The sequence below is a fragment of the Excalfactoria chinensis genome, chromosome 6 (genome assembly GCF_039878825.1).
Source record: "Excalfactoria chinensis isolate bCotChi1 chromosome 6, bCotChi1.hap2, whole genome shotgun sequence".
Lineage (NCBI taxonomy): Eukaryota > Metazoa > Chordata > Aves > Galliformes > Phasianidae > Excalfactoria > Excalfactoria chinensis.
The window spans coordinates 37,462,013-37,487,794 of NC_092830.1; the positions used below are offsets into that span (position 1 = coordinate 37,462,013).

The following is a 25,782-nucleotide window of genomic DNA, read 5'->3' on the forward strand; positions in this document are numbered from 1 at the left end:
AACTGTTGTTATGTGATGGTGGTTGTGGAACGAACCGTTTGGGTTCTGTGATGGAGCTGGCTGTCTCAGCAGGATTTTGGACCTGAAAATTCCATAAAGACTGTCTGTTCACATGAGTTGGCTGGATAGAACTGGGCTGTCTTTTCTGAATGCTATCGGCAGTGCCTTAGGAGAAGTCTTTTTGCCCAAGGAGGCTGTGGATGCCCCATCCCTGCAGGCGTTCAAGGTCAGGCTGGATGTGGCTCTGGGCAGCCTGGGCTGCTGGGGGGTTGGAACTGGATGAGTGTTGTGGGCCTTTTCAACTCAGGCCATTCTATGAAGGCAAAGTGAGTGGTACCCTGTCTCTGAGGAGTGCTGTGCTACGGTTATGCCTTGTAGGTTGTAAGTACTTGTGGTCTCTTGCTACAGAATCATTGGCATCGTTACTTAGGCCTGTCTGGTGCAATATTCATTACTGGAGAACATTCACCTGGGCCCACATCCATTGTTAGCGGTGAATAAATAGGATGCAGAATCATGTCTTTCTGTGGGAGGCTGTAATTTATGGTCGTGGCTCAGGAGTGGTGCTGAGGAAATCCTTTTACTGTTCCAGAAGTACACTGGCAGGTGCCCTGGCAGGAGCTGATTTGTGGCTTTCTTGCGGATGTTTCAGTGTTGATAAATGTAATATTTTACCATTATTTAATCTCCCTTTAACTTTTATAGAAATATTAGGTGGGTTGGCTAAGCAGGAGAAATAACTTTCTAGCACATCTCATTCATTCCAATTTGATGTAGATCTGTGATTTTATAGTTCAAGTAAAATTACAAAGAAGCAAAAGCATTTGTGTTTCTTTGTGTAAGAATTCATTTGTTTAGGGTGAATGTCAGCATAGTTGTAAAGCTTTATTACTGGGTTATCTTTCATCTGTAAACAACTACCTAGGTCTGTGTTCATTTTGCACATACATTTGTAACTGCAGAACCAGAAATATAAATAATTCCAGGATGTGTGAGAAACCAGATATGTTTTCAAGCTTCCTTGGTCAGCGTGTAGTGCTTTTTGGATTCATTGTGGGGATTAATTTTGTTTTTATTTGCTTCTCTGTGTAAATACATTTTGCTTTCATCACAGTAATCCTTTGCTTAAGGTAACCGATTCTTATTTGCTTATTTTTCAGTGCAAGTGGTCCAGAAAGGGTTTCATTCGAACGAGGTGGTGTATTACTGATTGGTACGTTGCCTCTTTAACTTATTTCTGACTGTATGTATTGTATGCATTTGTATCAGCAGCTTTCTCAAATAAGATATTCATATACATGAAGAATAAGATATTCATATACTTGAAGAATAAATTAGTTTCAAAGCAGTTACTTGAATTCATTATTTACTGAGCACATAACGCTCTGTAAGTTGTGGTGAGACACGTCAAAATGTGATGTTAATATTGACACATATGTGCAGTTAGCATGGGATAATTCACTTCATAAACAGCCTTTTGACTAGGCATGATCAAGACCTTTCAGAGTCTGTGACCAAGTCCAGGGTGTGCAGTCACAGTGCAGAGCTGAAGGCATCCCCAGCCCTCCCCATAAGGCCCAATGTTTCCCACAGTCTGCAGTGTCCTGCCCAGTTCTGACACTGGTTGTAGGCAGGCACAGCTCTACCCTCTGGGGTTTGTCAGGGAAACTGCTGTTCTTCATGAGCTCTTTAAGCCAGCCATTTAAGGCCCCATCCAGTTTCCACTGAAGCCAGCGGAAGGACTCTATTTTTACTGAATGTAGCTTTTTTGACACCAGTTACTCTGTGATTTTTAATGGAACAGAACTTCTATTTGTCATATTTAGATCAGGAATCCCATTTTAAACCCTGTTCTGTATGAGCTTGCTTATTCTCATCCCAGAGTAAAATAAAGCACCTGGCAGCCCACCACTCACTGACCAGATGTGATGAAGGGGCAGCAGAGGGCAGGTCGCACACTTCTCATCTTTGTGCTTTCTCATCATGGACTGCCTCGGAAATAACCCATCAAGCAAGTTTGATACAGCCTGCCTGAAAACTGCCCCACATAAGGTGTGCTGTGAAAATCTGAGGAAGAAAAAAACATGTATACGCTTTGGACTATCCAACAGCCTAAATAAACCTTAAGGAGGTGAGGGCTGAGGGCAGCAGATAACTGTATAAATACAGAAGTTGAACGTCCTTGTGCTGTTGTATGTTAGCAGACTTTCTTTAGAAGATGTACCAGCTTGTATTGACAGGAGGTGTATTTCGTAACTGAAGCTCTTTACTGTCTTTGTTTGCAAATATATCTTTAATAACAGTAATATTTGTATTAGTGTGTGTAGGAGAGAGCAGCTGATTGTGCAAAAACTGTATCTGAGAGAATGTGAATATTCTCCCTGTCTTCATACAAGGAGAGTTCAATGAACCCACGGATAGTTCAAATTTCTCTTGTCCTGCCTGGAAATCTGCCCATACTTTTTCACCATTCAGTCACTGTTCTGGTCTTTACTGCTTATTTTTGTTACCTTATCAGACATGACCGTACAGTGCTTTGCCATTCCCCCTGTAGTCATTTCGTGTCTTAAAATCACAGGTTGGATCTTAAAGTCTTGAGTGCTCTTGCTTGTTTGTGTGTGTTTATTAGACTAAGCAAATATAGTTTCAGTTCTTGTTAATTTTTCTGTATCCATATAACATGACACGTGACTCCACCAGTGGAAACCTTCTGATGTGGGAGGCACCAGTTGTTAATCTGGCCTTTTCTCTTACATTACAAGAGTTTTCTCTATTTGCAGGGAAAAAAAAATTCTAGGCATTTACGAGAACTAAAATAAAGCCTTGTTTGATTGGAAAGAAATGTTTTGTTGCAGGTTGGTAGTAAAAAAAAGAGTACTTTGTGGAAGGAGGAGTCGATAGGCAGATGTTCAGATCAGTTAATTTACCGTGCTTACTTTTCACAAGGGTGTGTTGGGAAGTAAGGGTGAGTAGATGCACAGCCTTTTCTGATCTGTAATGAGGTGAGATATGGACGTAGATTCCTGTTTGGAACAGTCTATGAATGTGATCCGTGTGATCAAGCAAAGGCTTCTAAGGTCAGGTTTAAGAGGCAGGTTTTGTGTGAATTCTTGAAGGGAACTATTAATTTTGTCTGCCTGGGAAAACATCATTATAGGATGTACCTCCTGCCAAAAACAGTTTCCAAAACAACAAGGAAGTTATCTCATTTTAGGAAACTATCCTCTTCTTCCTCCTCCATTACTTGGTGAGCTGCCCTGGTTGAGTTCCGCTCTGATTTTTCATATCCGTTATTCTTCATGAGTTTATTGTTAATATAAATGAGGAATTAAGAAATTCTTCAAAAGGAATTTTTGGGGACACTCTTGAGATTTCATTTTAAGAAATGAAAAGCATTTAAGAAAGCTTTCTGTTTGGATGGAACGCTGTGCATGAGCCAGCAATGTAGCTACGTTTGGGCACAGTAATGCAGGTGAGACCTCACCGGTGCCGAGTAGAGGGGCGGATTCATCTCTGACCTGCTGGCCACGCTTCTTTTAATGCAGCCCCAGGCACAGCTGGCTTTAGGGCTGACTCATGTCCAGCTTGCAGTTTGCATGTAGGATCTGATGGAGCATGCCATGTTCTCATTTTTTGGGGGGAGGATCTTGCAGTTAGGGAGGGCTGTTGTTTATCTACATCTGTGGGCCAAGAGTATTCCAGGTTTTCTGCTTTCATTGTGACTTAGCGTGGCCAAAAGAGCTTAATCGCAAAACAGATGGTGTCATTGATGGCGTCATTTTTGAAATCACACGGCAGGTCTGAGGGATACAAAAGGTCACAAGCAAAGAAAATGTAAACCGGAATGTCAGCGTGAATGTAACGGTTGCACAGATTTGTTTTTGCTGCTCAAGTGGGTTATTTCTGTGAGCAGTTGAAAACTAGAGCTCGGTAGGACAGCTTGCCTTCCAAGTGGCTCTCAGCCCACCCTACGTGATACCTACCGTGTGGTTAACGTGATGAGAATAGTACATTTCTCCGTGTGAGCATGATTATAACAGGAAGTTCCTTCTGCGTGAAGATTTCCTGCCTCAGTAAAAAGTGGGAGTGTGTGAAGCAATGTAAAGCACAAGAATCCAGTTGCATACAGGCATGTTGTCTGTCTGGTGGTAGTCCTCATACAAATGCCATTATCAGCCAAAATCAGCCGAATCTTGTGCGGTTTTGTAGCAGATTCCAGTCTCTGTGTCAAAGAATGTACGCTTTAATACTGATTGTGTTATAAGCAGCCCTCACAGCAAGAGGATGGGAAAACAGGGTGGACACAGTGATCACAGGAAGCAACTCAGCTTTTATGCAGGAGGGTAAAGGAAGGATTTCTTTTTCACGGGGGCCTAAAGTTGGTTTCGCTGATTAGGAACTTCCAGCATATCCCTGTTTCTTCCCCTACCCAAGTCCATATCCGTCGAACTTCCATAGCAGCAGTGCACTCTGTTCCAGGGCTCCCTGTCAGTCCCTGGCTGGCCTGCAGGGCAGCACTCAGCTCCTGCTGGCTGCTCCCGAGGCTGAGGTGGTGCTTCCCAGCCGCAGCGCTGCCAGCAGCAGTGTGTGCAGCTGTGGGCTGTGGCTGAGCCAGCAGGCAGCCAGGCCGAGGGCCCGCTGCCCACTGCCTGCCCCGTGCCAAGTAGCGAGGGCTGGGTCGGTGCTCCTGGCTTTCAGGGTAGAATGCAAAGCGGTGACGTTTTACACGCTGTGCTTCTTTCCTGAGACAGCTCCTCATCACGCCAGCACAGCTGGAGCTGAACTCCTCGTGTCCTTTTCCATGCTGGAAGTACCGTGCAGATTGACCGCTGCATCTGGGAATCTTCTGTGCAGGGACTGAGGAGGAGTTACACAATTCAGCCTTTAATGTCAGCTAAAGTCTGTATCAGTAGCTTTTCCTTTTGTTCCCTTCACGGCTCTGAAAGGTGTTTAACCGCAATGTATAAACTTGAAGTTGTAATTTTACACACTCAATTTTGGCTTTTAATCATTTTAGCGAGAGAGTGCTGCTCAATTTCCATGCATTATAACAGATGAAAAGCTTTTCATTTTCATATTATGCATATTTTATGCAGAGCCCTACGTGCATTTTTATCTGGGAGTGACTTAGCGTAAGTTTTATGGTACTTACTGACAGTTGTCTGATGGCGATAGCTTAATTTGCACAGTCTATGTGAGTCAATCTTAAGGTAGCGTGAGAGAAAATACTGTGTTGAATGCTTTGCTGAATGCAAAAATTGTTCTTTTATCCTGAGTCATTTTATTTTTTTCCTTTTTTTTTTCTTTTTTTTTTTTTTTTTTTTTTTTTGTCATAGTGCCTTTGACTTGGTAAACATTCATCTTTTCCATGATGCTTCCAATTTAATTGCTTGGGAAACAAGCCCATCGGTTTACTCAGGAATACGGCATAAGGCTCTTGGCTATGTGCTTGATAGGTACGTATTGGCCTCTCTATATCATCTTCTGTGTTCATAAGCAGTTTATAAAGCATGTTCCAGAAGGCATATTTAGAAATGTAGAGATTTGTATTCTGTGAACTGAAAATAGACAGTCTGCATAAGAGTTTTCTACACGGTGTCAATTGCAGATCAGTTTATAACAATTATTCTTCTAAGATAGATAAGTAAGCTTGAAGAATCTCCCTGAGGTCACCAGGACTTGTAAAGCAGAAAGTAGATGTGTTTTTATAATACGTTAGTTAGCTTAACTTATTTATAGTCTGCATGGATAATACAGCTGATTTTCATGTTTCAGTTAAAGCATAATAGAATAAGACTGGAAACCGGTAAAAGGCTCTGCCCCAGAGGGCAGTGGGCGCAGCCCCGAGCTGCTGGGGCTGAAGGAGCGCTGGGACACTGCTCTCAGATCCGGGGTCTGGGTGGTGCTGTGGGGACGGCTGAGCTCAGTGATCACTGTGAGTCCCTGCCAGCTCAGGATGATCCGTTACTCTTTGATTTTAGGGGTTCTGGTTGGAGGAGACCTTTGGGCATCTCTTGTCCATCCTCCTGCTCAGGGCAGCACTGTCTTTAACCTCAGGTCAGGTTGTGCGAGGCTTGCCCAGCTGAGTTTGAATAGTTCCACATGCAGTGATTTACAGCCTCTGTGGGGCACCTGTTAATGTGTTCAACCATCCTTGTGACTTTGTTTTCCCTAATATCCACTCAGAATTTCCCTCAATGCAATTTGTATCCATTGCCACTCATCTTTTAGTTTGCGGTGCTGAGGAGTCCGACTGTGGCTCTTCTGTAACCACACAGGAGATGGAGCCTCCCTTGGCTGCCTTTCCTGTAAATGAACACGTCCAGCCCTCCAAGCATCTCCTCGTACAGCACGAGCTCCAGCCCCCTCAGCATTGAGCCCTGTGGTGCTTCAGTCTCAATACTAGCTGAGCACAGCAGGTGCCTAATCTTTCTAAAGTGGCAGCAGCGTTTGTATGCAGTCATCCCTGTTATTACTGTCATCGTGGTGTGTAACAGTGTTAAAATTGATTCATCTGATGGTGGTACTGCACTGAGGATGGTGTGTTCAGCAACCCCAAAAATACCCCCAGAATTTGCAGCTGCCCTATTTAGCAGTTAGAAAGTTAGAAAAAAGACCTCTTGTCTTGGGTGAGACCAGATGATTTCTGTGTGGGCAGACGTGTACTGGTAATGTAAGCAGGTACTGCTCTGATGAGGCACTGCTTGACCTCGTGTTTGCCCAAGAGCTTTAAAGAAAGCATGGTCTGCACCTGGCACACAGTGCTTTCCACGGCATAAGGTGGTGCTTAGACCGGGAAGAATAAAAGCAGGGCGCTTTGTGGTTTTTCTGCTCAGTGTGTTCCTCCGCCCGAATGTCTGATGGGCTTTGAGTCACAAAGTCTGCAGGTGGCACCTTTGGAAGTTGTGTTCCCTGGCAGCACAGCTGTTGCCCTTCTCAAGATTTCATGTCGTTATTCTGTGTGTATCTCTTTCCCTTTGGAGATGAGTTTAGATGAGGAAAAGTGTTGTTTTTTAACATGGGATTTAAGAACGCTGCATACTTCAGTAATAATGGAGCAAGCAGTAGATTCCAGCACATGCTGATTTGCTGACTGAACTGAGCACAGGGACTTGGATCTTTACAGCAAAAAACTGATGAATGCTTGTTGACCTGCACTTGGGTGTCAGGTCTCACTAGTCAGTGTGTGGATCTTGTGCTCTGGCAGCACAGCGTTGTGTCCCATTCCCTGCTGACCCAGCAGCACACCCAGCCTGGGGACTGCAGAGACCTGGTCTGAGCAGAGCCAGCACGGCTGCCGTGACACCGCATTGCACTCTGGGCTGCCACTTCCCTGTGATTTTTATGGGAACTTCCCTGAGCCCAGGGAGCCCCGGGGCGTGCAGTGCTGCAGGGCCACACAAGCAGGGGAGTCACAGGTGCCTGCCGACCTTTGAGAGATCCCCACAGCCAGGCTTGGGCCAGCAGTGGGGCTTTGCTGCCCTTTCCTGTGCAAGGGGAGTTGGGCTCTGGGGCAGACGCCGAGTCCTGCCCACCTCCCAGTCCTCTGTGCCTTGAGCTGCTGAGGGAAGGAGTAGCCCTGGGACTGGGGAAGGTCGCTGCTCAGCCAGCATTAGGTACTGGCTAGGAGGGCTGAGGTGACAGGCGTGTTCCACATGTCCCTTCCTTCTCACCTTTGCAGGCAGCCTTTCCTGCATTCAGTACCCGCAGCAACACTTCAGGGGTGTTCCCCACCACAGATTACTGTTTACTTTCCTGGCTGTCTGCTGCAGGAGCCTGGAAGGTAGCGCTGCCTCTGAACCAAACTTAGACATTGTAAAATACCTGTGAGCGTAATGCTGTTGTTTTTTGGTTTGCAGAAAGGGAGGCTCAGGATATCTAATTGGTGTGCATAGATACCTGAGGGGAGGTGCAAAGAGGATGGAGCCAGGCTCTGCCCAGCGGTGCCCAGGCTCAGAGACCATGAGTGCAAGCTGTAGTCCAGGAGCTCCTCTGCCCACAGGCAGCACTGCTGTGCTGGGTGGCTGGCTGAGCCCTGGCACAGAGACCCAGAGGGTGTGGGATGTCCTCCTTGGGGATCTCCTGTCCCATCTGGATGTGGGGCTGGGCACGGCTCTGGGTGGCCCTGCTGGCACAGGGCTGGGCAAAGGGACAAAGAAGGTCCTGTCGTTCTGGGATCCTGTGATTCTCTATCTAAATTTCCATTTTAAAACGTTCTAAAATGTGGAATATAGTGTAAGTACCTTTTCAGTTGCTTTCTATCTGAAGTGTAAGTTCTTTCTGGAAGTTCTGCTTAGTTAGGCAGGCAGATAGTTGAACAGAAGATGTTTTTTCCCACTGTATACTAGTGAGTGCTTTTCCTGTGCGCTCCAGCAGAGGGCTAAGTAGGAATTTCTCCAAAACAGGCATTTATTTTCACTTTTGGGGTATGATGATACAAGGATGAACAGGAATTGTTCAGTCTGTGTGCTCCTGTGTCCGAGGTGCTGTGATACCACTGTTGCTTCTCAGATCATCAGAGAACACAGCAGGCACTCAGACAGTTTGTAAATAGGTATCAAGGAGAGGTTTATAGCGAAAGAACGGTTACGTAACTAACAGAGCCACAGTTAGACTACAGAGCAGAACCTGATCTGAGACGCAGGTTTGTGTGTTCGGTAACATATAACATGTATCAGCATGATAAAGACCCGTTTTTACTTTTTTCCCCCCTCCATTTGGTCTCTCTTTTTCTTACTCTTTGCACTAGCGAACTTCAGTAAACCCGTATAAAACTTATGTGTTATCCACTGCGTGCTTGTTTACAGCCTACAGTGTGCTTCATTAGCTAATTTTGGCTTTGGACCTCCCACGATGCCCTGGCAGCAGTAAGGTAATACGACTGTAGTATTAGTGTCAGCCGTGGGTCAAAAATGTCATGACGGTATGTCATTAAAATGTGACACTGCCAAAATCTGCCCCTACTCCCCTGTCCTTAGAAAAGAAAACCTTCAATTTTAGGTTGCACGCTACTACTGTGAGTTTGCATTCAGATGAATTGTTCATTTTGAGAGAGCAGCCAGCCGCAGATCCGGACCTCCGTAGTGAAATGATGGGCTGTCTCGCACAAAAGGGGAGTTCTGTAAGAGCAGTGAATAATGGGAAACCCCTTTCATCGGCATTGCTAACCTTTTGGCAGCCACCAGCAAACTCTATTCTGATCTGCTGATTGGGGAGGACAATACACTGAAGCTCACTTTAAATGAATGCTACCACCAACAGTGTCCCCATTCAGAGGGTTTTGGGAACCATCTTTGACCATTGTCTGCCATCACTCCTTCAGACAGTAGGAAAAGGGAAAGTGAGAACGTCTATAGGGGGAAAAGTACTTCTTTTCTTGGCTTTAATCTCTCTTTAAAGCTTCATAGATCTACATTTCCAGCTGAGCTACTGGAGCTATGCAGTGTCAGATAAATACTGAAGGGAGAGGTTTCAAGCTGAGCTTTTAAATCCCCTTATCTGCATGAACTAATAATGCAGATTTAGTGCTGTTAAAAACAGAGACTGGTAAGTCTTTTCCTTCAAAGCCTTTAAACTGCTAAGGAGCATTTAACAGCGATGCAGTTCAAACCCAGAGAACAATACTGAGAAGGAAAACAGTTTAATGAGCTAAACCTTCACTGAATGAAGCAGAAACACCTTCTCACAGTTGATTTAGGTCACTGTGGGAGTAAGTGAAAGCACAGCTCTGTTCACTCGGCATCTTCATAAACACGAATTAAGTACAGCCCTTTCATGTAAGGTAAAAGCTATCACAGTTTGATACACAGAAAACAAGAGAGTTTGCAAATACAGCTCGAGTGAATGACTTCAGCTGCTAAAATCATCAGATAAGTTGGTTTCTCAGAATTATGAATTATGAACGCATACTGTAAGACAAGCTTTTAATGCGTCAGCACCCAGCTTCTCAATGTCTCTAAATTACTGAGGAGAGGGGTTAAAGGAAAAGGGAAATTAAAAGTAAATTAAAAAGAGAAACAGTGCCGAGCGAGTGCCTTAAAGTTGTCCTTAAGGGCTCCTTCCAAGTGAATCTATTAATAATGTGGTAATGTATTTTGACAGTAAAAAGGTTAAATCTGTCAGCGTTGTTATGAATTTTTAGCTTTAATAAAATTAGAAAATAAATGATATAGCTAAGAGAATGCTTTGGAGTCAGCGAGCTGGGATGTGCTGAGCCAGACTGATTGCAACGAAAGTGTGTGAAAAATTGACTCTTTATTTACGAACGTAGATGTGAGGTACTTGAGTAGTATTGGTCTCCAAGACGAGTTTGTCAGCACTAATGTAAACCCAAACTAAGCTCTCTGGAGTCAGTTACGTTGTTCCAGATAGATGCAAATGCAGTCAGAACTGAGCATGCTTTATACATCAGAATAAGAACACTTGCCGTATATTTAGTATGGCAAAAACCAAACAACAACAACAGGAAAACAACAAAAACACCCCACAGTTATTCCAGGCCCATTTTCAGTTCTTCGTGCCCCTGCTTAATTAATTAACGTTCACGTTGCTGTATTAGTAATGTCGTCCTTTCCTAGGGAAAAGTGTCTGCCGAATTTAGTAGTCTGGTTAGGGATTAAATAGAGACCGTTGGAGAGGGTTCTTTAAAAGCATTGGGAAAGCTTGTTAAGAACGGGGATGCTGAGATGTCCGCCTGATGTGACGTTCCTTGGAGTGCCGGCCATATAAACTTCCTGAAATTATCTGCAGCGTTCAGATCCATAAAACGATTTCTTTTTTTAGAGAAAGTGACAGTGCTCTTCTGTTTTCCTATTGAAATGTTCCCTGGCCTAGTTCAACAGAAACATTTTTACATTACAACTGTGAAATCTTGGCATAAAGCTCCCCTTTGTGCCCTTCATTATTTTCTCACAAATATAGTCCATTGTCACATAGCTGAAGTTAATTTGATCAACATTGGGACATTTAACTTTTATGTCCGGTCAAAGGAGCTGTTTCATGCTCATTTTGGGTATTCAAAAGAAATGATTGCCAGAAAAATAATGTTACTATTAACAATTCAGAGCAATTAGTTTCCCAGGGAGAGGCAATGTGATGCACCGGCTCCACACAACTATTCTTTGTCATTTTATGGATGCTCATCAGTCAACTGTCACATCTTCTCAAAGACCCCTCCAATCTAAATGTTTCTCTTTGGGCTTTTCCCAGAACTAGCAGCTGAATGAGCAAAAGAAAAGCCACTTCGTTTCTAGGCAAAGGAAAAATTCACTCTAAAGATCTGGGTCGTCTGAGAAGATTCTTAAGAGTACAGGAGTAGCCCCTTCTTTTACTTTTTTCTTTTTTTTTTTTTCCCGTCGTTGTTTTTAATGTCAAGTGAGAAGTCTCTGTAATCATGTAGCTTCAAACATTTAGAGAATATCTTATGTGTTCAGAAAGAATGCACTCTGAGGGCAAATAAACCTCCTATCCAAATGTCACCTAACAAAGGTTTTAAACCCCGGATCGCATTCAGCAGGACAGCTTTTCATGAAGCACCCTGTGGCTCATCTCATTAATATTCAGTCATTCCCCCCCTTAAACTAAGGTTAAGTACCCTCAAAATTAGCGTGTTTGTATAATATGCTCTTTAAGGAGTAAATCCAGCAAAATTACGTTGTTACTTTCGACCTGTCAAATACAGTCAAAGATGCTTTTTCTTGCTTATTTTTCTATTGGCTTGAGTTTTCCACACAACTGTCAGAAATGTAACCAACGTCCTCCTGTTTATACAAACACGCTTTCAATTCGATTTAGATTATGTATTTAACAGAAAAATCATTTTGTTTTGTGTTCGGGGCTTTTTTTCTTTTTTCTTTTTTCTTTTTTCTTTTTTTACTTTTTTTTCCTATTAATAACAGGGGGGGTGGGGATGGATGGAGCTTAGAGCAGCCTGGGCTAGAGAAGATGTCCCTGCCTATAGCAGAGGGTTGGAACTAGGTGGTCTGAAAGGTCCCTTCCAACCCAAACCTTTCTGTGGTTCTACTGTGGCAAACCTTTGTGGTGTTTCTTAGTCAAATCGTAAATTAAAGACATGGTTTTTTGCTCTCATGTCAAAAATAAGTCTGTACGAAACTGGTTTGCAAGGAAATATATACCTGGAGAATCGGCAGCCCAAGGTCCAGAATGCTCAAGAAATGTCAGTGCTCAGGGAGGTGTAACAAAAATATATGATAATATGTGAAGTCACACTTTGCCTTGCCTTCTAATGTGAACAGAATTGTAGCTTTCAAAAGAAGTGTTGAAAATAAGAAGCTATGTGGTTTCTTGGAGGACTTTTCAACAGCAGTTTTCACACGTACAAACTTACTGCCTTTCTGTCAGATTGCACGGTTGCCAAAAAGGCCTGTGAGCTCGGGCCACCTTGGGTGGGAATGTAAGCCTTCACCTCAGCTTTTAGAAGGATTTTGTTCCCTTTTACCTGTTACTCATTAACAGGTTCTTAGCTGGCTACCATGCCTCCCTGCTAGAATGCGACTGTTGTAAGGACAGGCTAGATATGGTATGACAGGATACTGCCCCCGTGATAATTTGTGTCACTTAACAGACAATTGAAGAAAAGAGGAAAAACCTCTGAAAGAAATCGGAGGCAGCGGCTGAAAATGACTTCTTGCTGGTTAGATTTTTCTCTGCAGATGCCTTTGGATAAGGATGTGCAGGGTGTGTCACGTGCTTATTGAGTTATATTTCTCTTTATACTGCATTTTTTTTCCTTAGAGATTTGGGGGCTACATAAAGAGCAGTCATTAGTGTCTAGCTAAAGGTGACACGCATCAACATTCATTGTGGTTTGTGCCTTTTGAAATATTCCATTGTATAGCCATATGATCTTACAGGATAGCTGTGATTCAATTAGAAAGAATCTATATGGGCTGTTGATCCAATTTTTATTCATTTGCAGAGAAATGAAAATAAATTGCTATTGTGATTTTATTTACAAGCCACTGAATGCTCACTGCAAAATGATGCAATGAGCTGATAGTTATAAAATGGAGAAATGGTTGAAAGAGCTCCATTCTGCTTCCATTTCATTCTACGGACACTAAGTGAATAACCGTCTTTCATCATTTCTGCTCCCATAGGAAGGCTGGATCGCTCTTAGAGTGTGGTTGTTGTCTCCTTGTTTTGTATTCTGTGAAGAGACAGATTCTCCCTAACGGGTGGATAACCATTCGCAAGTTACAGCATTTTTAGCCACTTGTCTGTGTGCCTGTGTAGCAGCTGAAGTATCTGTAGATGGGTTTTGCGGTAGTTCTTCATGCATTTGTAGTAGCTGTAGCTGTTTCACATTTAATTAAAACTTCTTTATGTTTCCATCAGTGTGTGGTTTAAGTTGCATCTAAGATGGTTCAGTTTCTCACTGCAACAAAAGAATCCATTCTGTGAGAAGAACCGATCCTGCTGTCCACCAGATTTTTCTTAGATCAAACGATAGCAGCACTGATTGTTTTTTAGTCATTTGAAAGGTAATTTTCCCTCCACTTTAGCAGTTCTGATAGTTCTGTTGTCACCCTTGGTTTCCTCTGCTTAGCCCACTAGGGTATGATTTTCAAGGGGTTAAATGCCCAGGCTATCAAATATGTCAGGTTTGTTACTGGTTAGCTTCTCTTTAGTTGGAGCATTTCCGAGTCCTTTTCAAGTGAGGTCTTTCTGTGTTTCTCACAATTTACGTTACCCTTGTCTAGAATTGAGTTGTTTTCATTACTGATTCAGAGCCCATCTGAGTCCAGTTGGCTCCCCAGGCGAGCAGACGAAGGGTGCTGGTTTCCGCCACGAGCAGCAGGCAGCGGCATGGCGTGGCTGACATCCCGTCCCCTTCCACTGCCCCCCACGAGGTTAGGCTGGGAAAGGTGCCTGCTGCAAGTCAGGTGAGATTCCCAGCAAGATACAATGATGGCAAAATCCCGTACTCATTCTGCTCGTTCTGCGACTGCTCCCGCTGGTGAACCCTGTGGGACATGCAGTGTCTCGGGCCTGAATTTTTCTAGAACTGTTATGAAAAATGCTTTTCCCGGCTTCAGTGAGGTACAGGGTCAGAATAGCATTGCCACGAACCCCTGTTGTTTTGAGGCTTGCTGTTAGCACTTTTGATGCCAAGCGAACACAGGGTTTTTGTTTTACTCCACCACATCCAAGCCTTGTAGATCAGTAGAGAATAATTGCTGTGTGTCACTCTTCATGCAAATGAAGGCAGTTATCTGCTGTCTGCTGATGAACGAGAGTTACAGTCATTGAGGAGATTCAGAGCTTGTCTGAAAGGATCGAAGTCTTCCATGGTAAAGTAAAAGAAGATTCAAAAAGAAATGTAGTTTCTGTTTTCTTCTTTTCGTTTTCTTTCACATCAGTCAAAGAACAAGAAAATGTCTTTGTGATGCAGGGGCAGCACCATAATATTGTATTCTCCTGTAGTGAAATTGATAAGTACTTACATCATTATACATGGCTGCTATTTCATTAGGCGAATGTCAGTGTCGGGTAAGATCATGGTTTTATCAATATAATGAAAATACCAGTCAAGTAAGGAAAAAGTCACAATTTTCCAGCTCTAAAAATTGATTTTTATTGCTCTTCTTGTAATCCTTTCTTTGGATTAACTATTTATTATTGATGCGGTTTTTCTTTTAATCTTAATAGCTGCTGACATTGTAATTAATTAAAAAACGCCACATTTTTGCCCAAATGGCACTATATTGAAATTAAAAGTGAACATCACATATTAGTTAAACAACCCTGGCAAATGCCTTGAGTGCTAAGATGATTGCCTAAGCTTTTTGACAATTCCCTTCCATCTTGCTGTATGCTGCTTGACCTTTTGAGATGTTTGGTGTTATTAATAGGTTTGAGCTATTATATCAGAAAGAACAGGGCACAAAAATATTCTAAAGTTTATCTTTGTAATGACAGGGCTGCTACACTCAAGGTGTGCCAATGAAGGCACTTACGTCTTTTGGGACGTACTTGGGCAGTCACCGTGTAACTTCTGTTCAGGAGCTGGTGGTGTTTTCTGGAGTTTGTTTCTCAGTATGTGCCTGGGAATGCAAAGAGCTGCAAACCAACCACTGGCTGCACTGCGGAAGGGAATGCGCAGGGGAGACACGGTCCTGTCTTGGAAAGCCTCTATAAAACCTCGAGCAGAGGGATCTCCATTGCTTGCTGAGGATCCACTTAGGCCACTTCTCGAGGTGTAGGTGTGCAAGATCTTTTTAAGTAAATTTTGTAATGGGAAAAGTAACGAGGATGGGACTGACATAGATCTTACAGGCCGTGCTGCAACCCATGTCTGCTTCCACATAAGCCAAAACCTGACATTTCAGTGTCTAGATCTCCAGTGTCCCAACACAGCTGTGGTTGTAGAAGACAGACTTTGCTGTCATTGTTCCTGGCCTTTTCCACAAAATTTTCACTGCAGGACTTGTTATTACCTCTGGCATTGTGGATCTACAGAAAAGAAAGTGCATATGACCTTTCTATCCATCGTTCTGCTGTTTTCTTACCAGCCCTTAGCTCCCACCAGTGGGATGGTCAGGTCATTCTCTGCTTTTATTCTTCTTTTGAGATACTCCTCTCTGGCGTAAGAACCTCCCCAAGCAAAAGTAAGCTGTTGTGTGCCCACACAGGCCACGCTGCCTGTGGCAGGTCTCTGGGTGTGCCAGGCTGCCCAGCAGTCCCAGAGCCTGGAAAGGCCTTGCTCTTTTGGGCAAAGAAGTCGGTCAGTGTTGGTTTTAGTGAGCTTGGAGCAAAAGAACTTTTGGTCCAGAGCGGTGCTTAGTTTTACAGGAGCCAAGAGGAGCGGTTTATCTTGAGAAACGATTGCTGCGCTCCGACTGAGATGTCACCTGTTCTCTGTGTGGCCGTTCACGATTTTCTTTTACTTATGAAAGGACACTGTATGTCGGCAGTCACATTTTATGGTGAAAGCAGCCTTCGTCTTTAATTCTTCTGCGTGAATAATGTAATGAAATCTACATTACGTTATCTAGTGACATATCAAATCTAGTGATTGTGGAAATGTATTTCTTACCCCAGAGGTTGTATGGGAAATACGGATATTCTCATACTTGCTTAAAACATTTCCTTATGACAAAAATGTGCTCACTGAATAAGATATGGTTTGGCATTTGGATTGTTTCTTCCCAAGCATGTGACGGTGCCTCTCCTTCTCTGCCATTCATCCTGCGTGGCAGAGCTGCCACTTTTTGTTTTGTTATGTTATTGTGCTGTTTAAAAAAACAAAACAAAACCCTCAAGTCCCTCTTTTCAGCAGTGTCAAGTCAGGATGAATTGGCCAGGAAAGCGTGTTTATAGACTGTGTGAAGAACTTTGTCTTTGTGTGGGAATGTTGGTGACACTGGTATGGCTTGCCTGAATGAACTGCGATGACGCGGCTAATAAGGTGTCCTGCTGAGTGCCGCCGCAGCCTTTCTCAGACCTCCCACTTAATGCCATTCAGCTCCAGCTCAGTGTAGCTAATTTTTCCCATTCCCTCAATTCTTTAGGCCCCCCTTACAAACAGAAAAGTCAACGTTCACACCGAGGGGAAGATAAGTGCTTTAGGAAATAATCGTGTAAACAGAATGTTACCTTCTGACCTGATGCTGATACCTTGATCTGGGACAAAACCCAGCTGGCTATTGCATTAGACATGGCTATTAAAGGAATAATGCTGCTGATCCTCCTTACAAAGTGCCCTGAGAAATGGTTTAGCCAAATCACAGTGCCTCTTGTCACACTGAATCATGTTTAGCTGTTCTCTTCCATGACCAAACTGCTGATATTTAGATGCTCCCTTGTCTTCTTTCTAACAAGTGAAAGTTGGGGCTACTTCTGCTAGCCCTTTATTTCTCGACCAATTTCAATGCTTTGAAACATATGTACGATATTTTAAGGAGAACAGTTTGTGAAATGTCCTCAGTTGTAAAGGCTGAGTACTTTAAAATGGGAAAAGGAAACGACAAAAGGATTTCAGTGATTCCAGTAACATGGAACTGTTTGTTTTAAGATCTGATTAACCTATTCCTTTTGATACTCAACAGTTCAGACCAAAATGATTTGCTAGATCAGACCTCCAGGAGTATCCGGGAGAAGAATCTCTGCCTTTTAGTCATTTGGGTCTTGACAGGGATTTGGCATCCAGATCTCCCAAAGGGCTTTGAAAAGACTTAACTTTCGCAATCCTTTTAGCAAATATTACCACTCCACTCAGACTTTGAGGTCCACCATTCCATAGAAGTTATTTGACTGTCCTGGATGCCAAAACCAGAAAAGTAAGTTCTGCACTTACTTTTACTGTGGCATTTTTAAACGTTGTCTTTAGGTTTGGCAATTGCACAGGTCCATGCTCTGAGCTGGGTAATTGGGTCATTGCCCGCAGGCCAGTTGGCTCAGTCTGAAGCTGTTCAGCTTCATAGCTCAAAGGATTTCAGCGTTTTCTTGTAATTCTCCTGTTACATCCAGAATAACAGACAGGTTTTGTCAGAGGTCTTCGGGAGAAAGTGTTGGGGGACTGCCGTGCTAAAAACTGCTGAACTGCAGCAGGCCATTTTCCTAGAAGTCCTGTTGACAAGGGAGCAGGAGCATTTCCAGGGCAGACCAAATGACTTCTTTTCTGGCTTTGTAATACAGTTGCTGACAGCTAGTGTGAGGCAGCCATCTGTTCTTAGACCAAAATAAGAGTTAAACATATTGCAGCAAACAAACTGCATTAGTAATTTATCGTCAATTTGTACCCTTACCAATGAAATTCAGCACTTAAAAATATTGTGAACCATGGATCTGACACACTAAAACATGTAAGTATGTGACTTTAATAGTAGACCTTACTTGAAAGTTACTGTTCTTTGGATGATATATCCATGTGCTGTTGTGTCATTCATAAAAAGCTACAGCCTGTGATCTCTTGGTGGCCCTGTATGGTCACAACCAACAGCACAGTTTGCTGGGGCACTGAGAGTTTCCTTTGCTTTTAATGTAGACTTCTGAAAGTTTAGTGCTTGTGGTTTCTCACAAATCATGGCATTTTGACCCAAGAGCTACCGACTTTGTGACAAGATTTTTAGAAGAGTTGTACAGGAATCTATCAAAGTCTGTTGGAGTCCTTCAGGAAAATCTGGTGGACATCAAGGACAGGTTAAAAGAAGTAGCACTAGGTCCTACCATTCAAAGCATTAATTGAATGCTGGTGAGATTGGTTGGCTGCCTTTTTTTTTAATATACAAGTCAGATTTGTTGCTCCACAAACTCTTAAACTAATACTAGGTCCCTGTGCCGGGATACTACATTACAAATGTATCCATTTACCTGAGTCATTAAAGGCAGGTTTTTTTTGTGAGGTATCCCTGATCATTTAATATGTACAGATATGTGTATGTGCCTTGTACCACTGATGTTACTTTTATTGTAGGCCTGATTTTTTGACTTGTGAGAAGGAAATATGTCAGAAGGCGCTTAAAGCAGCATTCTTGAGAAGTAGCACTTGGACTACTTCACTTTAATCTGCCTGAGACACTTCTGCAAGAGAAACTGCAAGGGGAGCAACTGATAAAAATTACCCATTTGAAAGCTGGTGTTGATTTATATGCAAATCATGTTTAAATCAAGTAATGTGCAAGGCTGTGGCAGTTTTAATTAATTGATCAGAGGCAGACTAATGGGCTGTTTTGTTCATCAGTAAGTGAGTCTTTTCAGTTAATTTGGTTAGGAGGTATTTTAGCTGCCTGTTTTTGGAGCAGACTGTTGATTTGGAAAGTGCACCTTCTGCATAACAGAATCACAGACATCATCCTTACAATATCACTTTGATTCAAGAGGACATCTCTGGGCCTTGGGGTCATTCCTGCAGTATCTCTCTTTTCTTTTTTTTCCTTCTTTTTTTTTGTGAACAATACATGGCAGTGGGCAAAGCCAAAACTAAGATATGAACCAGGAGAGCTGGCAAAGCAAAGTCAGTTTTTCTTATGCGTAAGCTGAGTATCTGATCCAGCAGTGATAGTGCTAGAAAACTGTGGTAATGTGAACAGTTTAAATTTTAAGGGAACTAATCAAAGTAATATCACATACAAGTCAAGAGTGGCAGGTTTTTCTTGGTGCTGGCTGGGAGCTGACAGTAGGCAGTATGTATTAGCAGTACCTGCTCTAATTTGCCAGCTGAATGGAGGATGTGGAGATTTTCCTACCAGAGAAGCCTATGCAAGAGCTTTTGCTTCAGATGGCCTCTACCTTAGTTCCAATGCACATCAGTTTTTCAACAAGGTATCTATCATTCCTTATGTAACAGGTTATTGTGGACTAAAAATGTGAGGTTTTTTATAAGTCAAAAAGTAGTATCTCGTTGTAAATCTAATGTTGTATCTTTCTTAATAGCTGTAAAATATCAGAGTGAATGTAATGCATTAAAACGTCTTAAGCCTTTAAAAACAAAGCTCTCTTTGCTGGGCCATGTTGTTCTAGAAGGTGTTTTTGCTGTGCATTATTTTACCCTTATTCACCTGTCTATATGGGCTCCTTCCTCTTGCTCAGCTGAGGCTTCTGTCACCATAGTGCTTACCTATTTATAAATATCAAGGATGTACACAACGTATTGCGTACATCTGTTCCCTTTATCTTCTATATCATGCATCTAGCACATCATTTGGTTTTTTGTGGGTTTTGCCTGTGTAATTTATTTGTAGCTGTAACATTTACTTTTCATTTATTTTATACCGTCCTCAGTTGACAGAACACTGAGGGTTTTAATTCCTGTTTTGAAATTAACTGTGAGTCCGTGGATTTCTGAATTTCAGGATCTCTGGAACTGTGTAAAATTGCAGTGTTAGGAGTACTGAGCAATTGTCGTTAATGATAGATAAGCTAACAAGGCAGTAACAACTTCTAATAATGCAAGATGAACTGTAATGCCTTACCTCCTTACTTAGTCCTGAGCAAAGGTTTCAGAAAAGAGTTGATCTCTTTTCTGCATCTGGAAAGATCACCTTTTGGGTGTTCGTTATAATCTCAGGACAAATCTGCTTTCGGCGTAGAAGAGAGCTGTATTGCAGAGAACTGTAGCCGGGAAAGCCTTGTCGTTCAGTCCTTATCAACTGTGATAAATAGTAGTTAGCACTAATACCTCACTTCTCACACAGTCCGCAGAGTGCTAACCAACACTGGTAAACATTGTGATCACAGTCTTATGGATGTGTAAACACAGAATGGAGCGTAGGTGTATTCTGAGCTTGTCGCTAATTTGGGCTTCCTCAATCTTAGTTCCCACACCCAAAGCACATATTCTTAACTTTTCAAAGCTGTAGAGGACCTCGGGATGCCCTCTGATGCCCAAGTGCTCTTCTTGTGCTGTTTGTACTTACTGCCACAAACTTGCTCTCCTCCAGATTGCTTTCAGCTGGGCAGGGGAAGTCAAATGCATTATTTCACTGGGGTTGAAGACAGAATTGCCTGAGCAAGGATGAGCGGTCCAGAAACATGGTTAATGTATTGAGAAGATTGTTCCAATATAAACTGATAGTTCTGATCATTCCAGTAATCATTTCTGAAATAGTGCTTAGAAGATATCATGTATCTGTACGTGTTCACATACGTGTAAGTTAATGAGAGTTTTGTTTTCTTCCAGAATTATAGATCAGCGGTTTGAGAAAGTTTCATATTTCGTCTTTGGAGATTTCAACTTTAGACTGGATGCCAAAGCAGTAGTAGAGGTAGGACTTTGATTTTACTTCTGTTGCAGACCCAACCTGGTTTTTATTTCTCAGACATTTTTTTCCTATGGAGAAACTAAAAGTGACTTAATGAGCTAATCTCAAAGTTGAAATTGATCTTGGCTAAGAATATTTTCAGCAAGATCATCTGACAGGTAAATAAAAATTACTGTGCTGAGAATTTGCTGGAGAAGTTAAGAAAAGCACAACTGACAGGCAGAGTTTTTTCTAAGTAGTGGTGTGTAGAGAGATTGTTATGTGCAGAGGGAGCTGTAAATGTGAATGGACTGGGAATGCACGCTACCTGCTTGTGATCCTGTGTAAAGAAAGGGGAAAACGTGAGTACCAACCTATGCTGGGACTTCAAGTCTTGACAGTGCATAGAGGAGTACCTTCCTTTGGGAGGCATGTTGGAGCTTCAGCTGCAGATACCACATTTCTGTAGTATGTTGGTGACTTCTATCATATGTTGTATCTCACAGTGAATTTCACAGTTTTCTTACTATAATTGGCAGGGAAAAATAAGAGAAATTTCCTATATTTCTGTGATAGCATTCTACTTGAAAAACCCATGGAGACATTCATGTAAACCTTTGTGCCAGTAACATCTGAGTGTGGAAGGGCGACTGGAAGGTTTGTTTAAAGCCAAAGAAAATGGAGTAAGCCTTTTTCATCATGAGTTGAGACTAACTTGGCTTCACTGCCAGAGCACGGCTCCAGGTAGCATGGGGTCAGGAATAATATCGAGGTTGGACACCATTTAATCTCATGGCTTTCTCACTTCTAATTTTCAGAGATGCTGTAGTGTCTTTTTTTGTGTCCTTGGGGTTAGGCATGTATCTTCTAAACCAGAAGCTTTTATTTTGTAAATCAAGCAGCAGTAGGTAAGTAAGCAGCCTGCGTGTCAAAGGCTGGATGCTTCTTGTACAGGTGCAATACAGTTCTATACATGATGGATGACTAGTCCTTCATCTGTTGAAAAATATGAGCTTGACATTATAGCACAGAGTATGTAGCCAGTAACTTCCTTCTCAGAATCCTTTATACATTGTAGTCATTTAACCGAGGAACTTGAAGTATAATAGAACTGGATTTCCAGTCAGTGATTCAGGCTGCTCAGGTTCAGATGGTAAGCACGTGATAAGAACTAAATCCTCTTTCTCACACTGCTGTTACTATAGTTGTCCATGTTACAGGTAGTTTGTTTTTTAAATGTCTGTTTCTTGCTTCGCTAGTAGTGCAGTAATGTTACTGAGAATGTGTCTGAGAGAACACCTCTATTGACATGATCCAGCAGAAATCTCGAACACCCCATACCAACAAAGAGCACTGCAAGGTTTTCCTAACTTACTGCCTCGCGGTTTGTGGGATTGAAGCTGCAGGAAATACTTCCTTCATTACTACTAGGTTAGGACTGCTACATTTATACCTGTGAGTTTCAAAGGAATCTGCTCCTAACAAATAGCACCAGTAACCACCAGTGATGGATACTGAGTAAATTGTGCAGCTGGTGCTGAGAGTTCAGGTTTAGAACCCTGACAGCACTTTTCACCTTACGAGTGTTGTGCCAGTGTCAGTTGAAGACAGACAAGCATACAAAGTTATGTAGAAGGTGTAATTTGAAAATGAATCAAACTTACCCATCCTTCCTAGATAAAGTTCATGCATGTGTGAGTTTATAAAGTGTGAGAACAACACATATTTTCTGTTGCTTTATTTGATAAGTAGTATATGTTAAACAGAACTTGACTCAGATCACAGAGTGCTGAACCCCTGGGCACTGTAAGATGCTGCAAGCGATAAATGTGTTGTGGAAATGCAGACTTAAACCAAACACGAAGAATGAAATATATTTTTAAAGGATTTCTCCCTTGAGCCACTGTGAGGGAGTCTGAGAACTGTGGAGTCCTGGCATAGTGTGCTAAACCATATGCTAAAAGTGTTACACTTATTAATTCACAATTAATAGATAATAAATCATTAAAATATATTATTTATTTATTTATTTATTTATTTTTTAAATGGGAACCTTAATCTAAAGACATATTGATTTCTTTGCTAGGAAAATCTGCTTTAATGTTGTTGGGGTAATCCAAGAAAGATCAATAAAACAGGTAAAGGCTTTTGGCAATTCTGAGATCTATATATGCATTAACAAGTATGTTGTCCAGGGGGATAAACTGGCAAGAGGGAAATAGGACATCAGTAGCATAATGGGCACAGCAAATACAATTGTTTTACAGATGATTTGAATTATAGCTTAAGCATAATTTGTAGCTTGGTGTAATGGTGTTCAGAGAAATACCTCCAGCTCAGCCTATTAAGGCATTTCATTCTGAAGCAGGTCAATGATAAGGTTCCATTTTAATCATGTTTTGTAGGGACAGTGTATGATTAGAAGTAAAGGCAGTGTGAAAGGACCCAGAATCACAAAGGATTTTTTGACCCTGAAGGCTCAGGTGCTTTGAGTGCTTTGTGTGCTTTGAGTGTCTGCCAGCCGTTGGTAGCACTGGAGTTTCTCCACCAGGTCTCACTGAGTAATGTGCCACGATGAGGGAGACTGGTAGAACAGCCTCCTTCCATTTGATGGCATCACAATTCTTGTGGATCAGCTGAGTCCATTGAATCTGATGGGATTCATCCCAGAGTACTGAAGAATTTTGCAGGTGTTACAGCTGAGCCTTTCTCAACAGTTTATCAGAGGTCTTGTGAATTTGGAAATCTCCTAAGGCACATTCGATGCCGTCCACTCCTCAGGCAGGCTAAGGCCTATAGCTGCTGCTTCCATGACAGTAAACATAAGAGAGCAGAAGTGCTACAGAAGTTTAGTTGGAGAGGTTCCACGTAGCTGTTGTAATGTGAAAAGCCTTAGTAGTTTTTCTTGTAGCTAAATCCTTGTCAAATCACTACTGTGGCTCACTGCATTAAGAGACTGAAGAACAACGATCACCTCATTGCTGCGTTACCCAGCACACCTCATCAATGGCTCGATCCGCTGGTTTCCTCTCAGTTTCTCTCTGCTTTGTCACAGTCCAAGCATGCAGAAATAGGTTCCCTCTCACTGCCTGCCTCTCCGCACCGGAGCACTTCTCTGAACAGTTGTGTTTACAACATATACAAAATTACTGTCGCCGTTCATATCTGACCAAATCCTAGTATTGGCCTCTGTGCAGTGTCTCTAACAGAGGGATTGTCGCAGCATTTCCCAGAAACATTAATTTGTTCCGTGTCTGTGTGTAGAAGATGGTTCCCCTGTGTTTGTTCTGGAAATGGTGCTCTCTGTATTACAGGTAGGTCACAGTAAGCCTCATGGTTATCAGAAACACATTGCAAATTGACATAGTAGTGTGTGTGACAAAGGTAGTTTTTCTATTGTTGGAAAATTATCTTTTCTAATTAAAAGATTTGATGAGGCTTGATGGAAATCGGTAGCAGCACAAGGTGTGCTGGAGGCTGGAGTTGAATAATAGTCTAGAAATGTAGAAGTCATTATAAGTTAGTGTTTTGGCTCTTCAAAGAGTAATACAGTAACTGCTGGACGTTTCTGAAATCAATCAAGATTATTTGGCTATCCGATTAATAAAATTAGAATACTACAATCTCAGAAGCAGTGGAAGGATAAGAAGGGAACTTAATGTTTGTGGAGAGATAACTGAGGGATTTTATTACAGAGAAATGAAGAGAATAGATTCTATTTGTTTGATAGGAGAAATAAAAAGAAATTAAGTTAGTATGACAGAATGAAATGTCTCACTAAAGGCAGCAACTTAATTCTCTTCCATCAGTCTCTGAGACCAAGCAGCAGCTCATCACCTGCTGTGGGCACTGCAGGCAGCAGCGCATCCTGCTGCAGTGGGTGCCAGGACACTCAAATCTCTGCTTTTAGCATTGTCATATATATGCGTATTTTTTGAATTGGAGCATCTAGTATTTTCTGTCAGCTCTAGAAACACTTACTAGTCTTAGTGTGAAGGCAGAGTTAGTCCCACACATCTCTCCTTGTCTCTTAATTCACATGGAATCTATAGAAGTGCAAGTGGGAAGGTTGTGACCTCAGCGGTAAATCTGTAGGGCTGCCTTACACGCTGGCAGCCCGTGCAGGCTGTCACTTTCTGTCTTTGGCATGCAGGGTTGTCCTTTACCCTTTGTGTGTTAGAGCAGATGTTTATAAAGGAGGGAGTTTCGTTCTTACCAGCCTGGCCACTTTGCTGGAACTTGGTGGTTTGAGCAGAACATCAGGGAAAGGAGCTGTTTCCTTTGGGGCAAATCGGCCAAGAGCATCGCAGTGCACAGCCTCAGTCAGGGCTGTTAGTGGGGACAGCAATTCCTTCTGCTCTGTAATGCGTGGTGAGAGGCTGCTTACCAGTGTTGCTTCACTGAAATCACCCGTCGAGTATTAGATGGGTCTCCTCCTAGCAGAGGTATTTTTTGCTGTCCGCTGGCCACAGGAACAGTCTGTATTAATCTTTCAAAATTACTCTATTTCCATATTTCTGAGATCTGTGTCTTTTGGCTGATTCTTGCATTGAAGAATCTTTAATTGTGGTGAGAAAATACAAAGCCTCTTCCTGTAGCTTTTACAGCAGTACAAAATAAAGAGGCACAGGTATGCAATCTGAAGTAGACTATGACAAGTACATCCCTGTTTATGAAAGCAACAGATCAGTGAAAGCTTGACAAAATGTGACCAAATCAAGACTATCCAAACTTCATTATGTCCTATTGAATCTTCGGAAAGCTAAGAAAGGCTTCTAATAGGGTGCTACAAATCATGCAAAGGAGCCCTTTTATTCCTATGAAAGGAATTGTTTCTTGTATTCTTTAATCAGTGTGTGCTTTGCTCCGTAGTGGATGTCCATTTAACCTGTGACAGGATTCCCTTCTTCCTTTAGTGAAGTGATTCTGAGCCTCCCTTGCAAAAAGAAAAATGGCGTTGCTTTAACTTGTATTTCACGAAATAAATTATTCTTAGTAGCCTCCAAAATTCAGATCCTGGTTTTATTCCAGTTAGAAATCTTCCTAACACGCTGCATTCTTTTTATCTCCTTGCGTAGGC

At 42.3% G+C, this 25,782-nt stretch overlaps 1 protein-coding gene across 2 annotated transcripts in view; it reads left to right on the forward strand.

Moving 5' to 3' along the window:
• INPP5A (inositol polyphosphate-5-phosphatase A) overlaps window positions 1–25,782 on the forward strand; it is a 182,489-nt gene that overhangs the window by 103,519 nt on the left and 53,188 nt on the right. For both annotated transcript variants that reach the window (XM_072340693.1, XM_072340692.1), the window contains exons 7-9: window positions 1,161–1,213; window positions 5,337–5,456; window positions 20,642–20,726. In XM_072340693.1, the coding sequence (XP_072196794.1) occupies window positions 1,161–1,213; window positions 5,337–5,456; window positions 20,642–20,726 (258 nt within the window). The remainder of the gene's footprint in view (window positions 1–1,160; window positions 1,214–5,336; window positions 5,457–20,641; window positions 20,727–25,782) is intronic.